The 7,604-nt window shown below is 36.3% G+C and overlaps 1 protein-coding gene across 1 annotated transcript; it reads left to right on the top strand.

Annotated features, from left to right (window-relative positions):
• Positions 1-4: 4 nt before the first annotated feature.
• LOC119191404 (protein ELYS-like) lies at positions 5-7,205 on the top strand (the record flags this gene model as incomplete). The annotated part of the gene is given in 17 exon segments (XM_037445308.1): positions 5-190; positions 280-432; positions 612-648; positions 651-743; positions 948-1,064; positions 1,265-1,432; positions 1,771-1,961; positions 2,340-2,414; positions 2,417-2,461; positions 2,906-2,979; positions 3,710-3,831; positions 5,142-5,253; positions 5,255-5,302; positions 5,777-5,870; positions 5,873-5,904; positions 6,335-6,496; positions 7,008-7,205. Coding segments are annotated over 17 exon segments (1,899 nt in total), but the record flags the coding sequence as incomplete, so codon positions are not given.
• Positions 7,206-7,604: the final 399 nt, after the last annotated feature.

The following is a 7,604-nucleotide window of genomic DNA, read 5'->3' as shown; positions in this document are numbered from 1 at the left end:
AACCGTAAGGATGAAGGCAAAAAGGGACCATATAAGGGTCACAGTTGTTCAATACATTCCACAATTAGGCAGTTTGGCCGTTGGGTACAATTTTGGAGCATTTCAAATATGGAACATGTTAAATTTGGAATTGGAGTTCACTTCACAAGTCAATGTTGAGTGCTTACCAGTGACGCATTTTGGATTTCAGGTATTATTTATTTCTATCCTACTTCTTATGCTTAAGTTGTTAATAACTGATAGTTGTTATTTCTTACAAATTAATATTTTGTTTCCTAGGAGCCCTGTGATGATCCAAGAGCATTTTGCTACTTATGGGTTATATTTTCGGTCATAGATCGACTTGAAGAGGAAGAGTTTCCTTTGGCTGTGATGTATTCTTTAACATATCAGGGCAAACGGATGCTGTCTGACACTAAGTGCTTGTATCAGGTTTGTCATTTTCCTTTATTACTTCTGATGCAATATAAATTATAATGCATGAATAAAAATGGGAATCATTAACTATATTAACATTTATCCTACCAGTGCAGTAAAATGAACTCTAATCCTAATTTATTTGGGGCTAAGACAAAACAGTTTACAAATACAAATTGCATCTTATATTTTAGGAATTCTCAAATGCTACAATAAGATTTCAATTAGAACTGAGGTGCCGATTGAAAATACCCTTCTTGGTGGTAAATGTGTATCTTGTAACACATATTCTGTGAATTCTACACTGGGAGCCGAAGGTGAAGATAGTAAGTATATTTTTAAACATCTTAATTCGATAAGCGGGGTCTATAATAACAAGAAAATTTGCAAAAGTTAATATTTTCTGCAAGCGATTTTTGCTGTGTAAACAGTATTTTTTTTAATTCAACTCTTCAACTTTATACCTATATATTAATATAGATATATTTTATCCTATGTGATCTTTGAAAGCATATATAAATTGTTTTTAGGTATGCTGAATATATGTCAGTTGGTATGGGAATGTTGGGGTGATAATGCAAACTTCACAACACAATACGGAATGCTTTTGTTTGATTTAGATCAATGGTATAAAGATCAAATGCCAGGTATGTTTTATTGTTTTCTGCACATTCTTTTATCTATAGTCATTTAAAATTATAATATGGAGTGTAAGAATAAAGATAATTTTAAATACTTGCAAGAAGTCACTGAACATATTTGTTATTTTGACTAGTTTTAAGTGAATATTATATAATTTTAGGGTTATAAAGGAACATGTTTTATATATTGAGGCATTTTTTCACAGCGACATATCGCTTGGAAAGCAATGCATTCATGAGCACTACTTGGTGTTCTGAGCTCGGGAATGGATCTAACACGACACTGGACGTGCGGCTCGATCCAAACTCTGTGTCCGTATACTGTCACGCCACTAGACTGGAGGAGCATTTCTATCCAAATTCACTTCAGTACAGTGAGTATTTTTAGTTTATCTCATATGCATGTAGCATATTTTTCGTTGCTAGTTTTGTTGCGCGTTTCGTTCTAGAGTAGAAAGGCTTCTGCCTTTAACACTCTTAGTGCTTACAAAAAGTCTGAGCTCTATATCCTTATGTGTAATTACAGATTTGGTTATCTCGGTGGATTTAAAATATAATAGCGTAGTAGGTTGTTTTAATATTTTGGTGCAGCCACCACACAACTCTGAGGAAATGTATTTGTGTCTTATTTGATCAAATGAAATTGGTGTTTTGACAGTGCCCTATCACGGATAAAATTCGTAATTAATGATTATAATAAATGTGTAACTAGACGTGGTATCGATGAGCGCGTGCGGGTCGGCGGTGCTGGGCACGGCGGGCATCCAGCGGCAGCTCGTGTCGTCGCTGGACGCGTGCGGGCCCGGCGCGCTGCTGCGCCCGCGCGCGCTGCACGCCGCCTGCCTCGCCGCCGGCCTCGCGCCCGCGCATGCGCACGCCGCGCGCGCCGACGAGCCCGACCAAGTCAGTATACTCACCCACTGTCTGCTGCACGCACGTGTCATGTCATAGTATATACGGGCTATACATTTCGTAATTTTTTTAATCATTAGCACGACCAAGTGTCTTTACTGCATCTGTTGTTAAGTGAGGTGAAACCAAGACAAGTTTCACAAAAATCGGTATTAAAATGAGCTTTAATTTTAAAACAAAAAATATCCATTATATCTTTACATGAAATGGCCAGATAACAACCAACCATACCCTGCCTAATATAATTTCACATATCACTACAATATAATCCAAATTTGTTTAACACAAAGAGACCATTTATAATCACAAGGTAATTCGGTAATATATAAAAAACAGGTTATATATGCATGTTTTCCCCGGCAGGACGAGCAGCGTCGTTTCCTGCTGTCGGTGGCCCTGGAGGCGCGGCTGTCGCGTTTCCTGAAGCGTTGCGCTCACGATTGGTTGCCACGGGCAGCCACAGCGGGGCGGGCTGCACTCTTACATTCCTGGTAAAACTTACATTATGTAACTACTAATTTTTTTTTTAATATCTACGAAGCTGTGTAATTGAATGCTGTGTACAGTAGTAAATGGACGACAGATGTATAACATGTTATGAATGTAACTCTGTGTAAAATTTTATTTGTTTTCTGTATATGTACCTATAAATAAATTATTTATTCACTTTCAAAAATACGAGTGTTAGAAAGATATCTACAGTGTGTGTCTAAAAATTGCTACAATATTTAAGTCGCATAAAGGGGTGGTCATTAAGTAAAATTAAAATACATTTGCCAGAACTTAATGCCAAATATATTTATTGAAAAGAATCTTTGATTACCAATACACAGCATTGTAGATCAAACCCACAAAACTATAATGTGTTGAACTACTTTTTTACCAAAGGTAAAAATACTATAGTTTCCCAAACAAAATAACTTATTGCTTGTCAGGTGGACTGGTGTTGGACAAGAGCTATAGAACTGAAAGAAAATGCCAAAGAGCTCACAGCACCATTGTTTGGGGTGTAATAGAACATGAGCAAGTATTTTAGTTCATCAAGTAAAAAATATATTTAAAAAGAAAATATGTCAGAACATTAAAATGTTGGAGTTTCACTGTATTCTATGTTAATGAATATTATAATTTTAAAGTAAAGGACACCTTTTGTAAGCTATTTTTGATTGTACTACTAGTCAGATAGTTTGTAAAGGTTTCGCTCCTCGGCATAAAATTAAAAATAATACTACTTTACATATTCAGTATTGAAAATATGCAAAATAGTCTTTAGTTTTGGTTATTTGAAAGGTAGTATATGGTGATGTCATGTTTGCATCTCTATTGACTTTGTAGACAGATTATCGTGGATACTTAGTCATATGAACAGAAAAAAGTTAGTCTCAAAAAAGATATGACTTAGTTGACAGAAAAATTTCTAACTGAATAGTAAATTCACATTCATCCTTTTATATAAAGTTGAGGAGTTAGTTTTGTTTGAACGCGCTAGTCTCAGGAACTACTGAATCGAATTGAAAATCTTTTAAGTGTTGATGAATAGCCTGTTTATAAACTAGTAGAGATCAGTTTAGATAATTTTCGTTTTGTAATGTAGCTATTAATAAATTAACAATTCAAAGGTACTTTGTGTTATTCGAATCTTAAATTTAGTTTTTAAACCGCTTTTATCGACCAAGGGTTATAACTTCATTTGTGAAAACCTCTCATTTGTCATATATTTTATATTTATGTGTTTACAGTTCGGTATATGTTTCTAGGAACGTGGTGCGATGTCTGGAACATTGTGTTCAGCAACTCACGCAATTGACAGGGTTGTTGGACGCCATTCTGACTAAATGCTGTAACCTGGTTGTGCCTGACGGTGAGTGTTGCTAATCCTTTTTTCGGTTTCGTATGTTTAATAGGCGGTAAAGTGGGTAATCGGGTGACCTAAAAGTGTGATGTCGTTCTTCGAGAAAAATGTTAAGAAATTGGGGAAGTGACCATCAGTAGGGCTAAGTCATCGACGTCAAATTATGGTGCTGGTACCCATGTAAAACTGGCGCGTACACATCGTTCACATGGTGCGTGTGTGAAGTGTCTATGAATTTACGTCAGTCGTCAAGACAACGCAATGTTCACGCATCAACGAAGTTCATATAAATATGCCACGAGGTTTATGTATTTGTGCCTTCATCTCTACATATTATATAAACGTTATTTAAACGTGTAAACAAAATGTAAATCCGTTATTGGCCTTAAGGTTATAGCTTAAGGTCAATTTTTCATCATTTTGTTTCACCTTTAATCTGGGTAACTAAACAAGTATTGACAAGTAAAGAATTTAAATTCACGTCTAGTTAGTGATTAGTTCTCGCAGTTGAAGAAAAACGTAAAATAATTAATATGCATGGATATTTCGGCCTTTAAAATTTAATACGACGACATTTTAAAGGCCGAAATATCCATGCATATTAAATACGTTTTCTTTCAACTGCGAGCTAATCACTAACTAGACGTGAATTAAATTCTTTACTTGTCAATACTGTTTAGTTACAGATTAAAGGTGAAACAAAATGTATGAACCAGACCTAAGCTATAACCTAAGATAAGTGTATAGATTGTGTCACTCTAGCATTAAGGGCTGTGGATTTTTTAAATAAAGTAAAATAAAATAAAACAAAGACCCCGCCGCGTCTATTCAAACTGTATGTAGGAACGCGATAAACTGAAAAACTGTCGAACAGTATTCGATGAAACTTGGTATAGAGATAGTTTAAGATTCTTAGAAGGACACAGGTTACTTTTATCCTTTTAGGAAAATATACAGCGGGACTTTTATCCTGCAAATACTTTTTATATAGGCGGAACTCCGAGAAAAAGTTAGTCTATAATAATATAAAATTTTGTAACATACTATGTTGTATTGATAAGATTACTGTGAACATAGCAACAATAGATACCCGACAAGAATAACATTTAAATAAAATGTCGGGAGAAAATTTGAATATAATAAACCTCGAAAAACCGAAGAGCCAATTTTATTTCAATGTCTTATATTCGCGTATATAACAAATCATTATTAAACTAGAACATTGATATTTCTCGTCGATATTTTTGAGGAGATTTTACCAATTAATCCTTACATTTACAAAACAACCCTAAACTTGACAACTTTTATTTGATTCCCAGCCCTCAGCGAGATGGAGGAGAAGTACAAAGGTATAGGCACAGTATCACTGTACTTCCAAGTGGTGCAGTGGTTCCTGCGCGTGGGCCTGCTGCCGGAGACACGACGCGTACGAGGCGCTGCCCTACCCCGCGCATCAGCTCTACACCATTTATAATAAGAGGTATTTTGCATTGCCTTAGACGCTTTCAAGAGCCTCTGCATTGTTGAATGTTAGGTTTTAGCTTTTTGTATTCTTTCTTGTCATTGGCCAGACAGAACAGCTGATACTGGATTACTCCCAGATGTTGCTTAGACAAGATTTTTCACTTCGCCCAGTGCGTCTATTCCCTTCTATCTAGCCCATCACTATTAATAGTAGCAGCATATATTTTTCGTACATCTATTAATGTGGTTCTTAAATTCTAAGGATGATATTAATTATAACTATTAATTTAAAGTTCAGGGCGTCCAGCAAACCATCACAGATTAAGTGTGGTAACAGAAAAACTTATTAAGTAAACCAGAAATACTTTGTTTCGGATAGTAGTTTTTATTGCATATTTAACAAATGAGCATTATTTCGCCTGACAAATAAAACTTATTTGTTCCTGACATAATTAATACGACATTATTTACGTATTATCTCCTATTTCAGACGTCTAAAACTGAATCGCCTGCAAGACAGTGGCGCGTCAGATGACAACAGTGTCAGAAAGCCATGTTCCCTGCTCTACATAGATCAACTCATTTGGATCATGAATTCGGTGGCGAGAGGATTCATCAGTAAGCATCTTTAAAAATAAAATTCTTACTAATAATATAATAAGTCGTAGCAAGCGATTTACCGGTGAAAGAAAACGTGGTGAGGAAACCTGCACATCTGAGTTCTCTATAGGAATTTCGAAGGTGTGTGAAGTCTACCAATCCACACTAGGCCAGCGTGGTGGACTAAGGCCTAATCCCTATCAGTAGTAGAGGAGGCCCGTGCTCAACAGTGGGCAAGTATTACAAGGCTTATATTATTTATTAAGCGATTTACGGCATACTATTTGAGACCAAAAAGATGTTTAGTATTTTTAAACTTTATTTTTTATTTTTTTTACTTTTTTTCAGTTTTAACAACAAATGTAAATAAAAAAAATATCTATAGCTCATGAAGTGTATTATTACCATACACATATCAAACTATTATGTTTTTTTCTTTTTTCCCCAGATTATGGATGAAGGGCGGCAGTGAGTGCCACGGGCTGTACCCGCCGCCGTCGCTGTACTCGCTGCTGCGGCTCTACCTGCTGCCCGACATCGCGGACGAGCACAAACACTCACTCGTCCTGTATCTGCTCGTCGACTACTCTATGGTCTATGATGACGTCAGGTAAGTGACAGCGCAGACATATGACACCTACAAGAATGGCTTAGTTTATAATGCATAGTGATCGGTAAGTTGGTGAGGACTTCTTCCAGGACCTATGAGAATGGGTTAGTTTATTTTGATGCGATTATCGTATTTAATAAGGATGACTTAAGTACTTTATACTTGATCGAATTGAGGAAATCATGGTAAGCAGTATGGAGCTCCGAAACCTTCAAGATGACACTATTAAAACTACTACTAGTACTTTTACTCTAAAGGTATGTTATCAGAATTTTGATCGCTCTTGAGCCTTGGCCAGTCTAATAAGAACTTTATTATAAGGTCAGCCGAAAATCTATGCCAGACCTCTTATGATGATCAATATTTGTAAAATAATTGCATTCTATTGCATTTTACTATTTACTTATTTAATGTGTAACTGTTTTCTGTTCCTCTTGAATAAAATATAAATAAATATTCAAGAATGGTTAGCTCGCATGGAATGCCTGTTGATAAAAGCCATTTTCGCCAGGTACGAAGCAGTAATCCGCAGGCTGATGCAGTTTCCCACCATGTTCGGTTTGAGCAACACCGCCAGCGTTAAAGCGACGCAGGCGTTCTGGCACCTCGACCACAGGGACTTCGATGTGAGTTGTGGCCTTGCACGATACAATGTTACATCATGGCGAGGTTATATCATATCATGTTTGTTAACAGTTTGAGTCGTAAGTGAATTATGTCGAACACGTCACATAGCAAATTAAATTAAAATAAATTGAATTAATTAAGACGTGTCAATGGTCGATGTATGAACCAGAAATGATGTGCTGCGGTGGTCACGCGGCGCTGCGTTAGCTTTTATTGGTTGCTAACGCGTTTTGCAACAATTGGGGCGTTAGCAATCCCTATGGGTGATCAATTAGCGTTTTCCTGCGGCTCCTCCCGCGTGAAGAAGTTTCTCCAGGATAAATATGTTCCTGGAATTAAAATAAGCCTATAGCACCTAGGTGTAATGTAGCTTCCTATTAGGAGAAAAAAATCAAAGTTGGTTCAGTAGTTCCTGCGATTAGTGCGTTCAAACAAACTTTTCAGCTTTATATATTAGTAAAAATATTTATCAAGATTTTTT

Source organism: Manduca sexta, unplaced genomic scaffold (genome assembly GCF_014839805.1).
Source record: "Manduca sexta isolate Smith_Timp_Sample1 unplaced genomic scaffold, JHU_Msex_v1.0 HiC_scaffold_1477, whole genome shotgun sequence".
Classification (NCBI taxonomy): domain Eukaryota; kingdom Metazoa; phylum Arthropoda; class Insecta; order Lepidoptera; family Sphingidae; genus Manduca; species Manduca sexta.
This window is presented reverse-complemented; position numbering and strand designations above follow the sequence as displayed.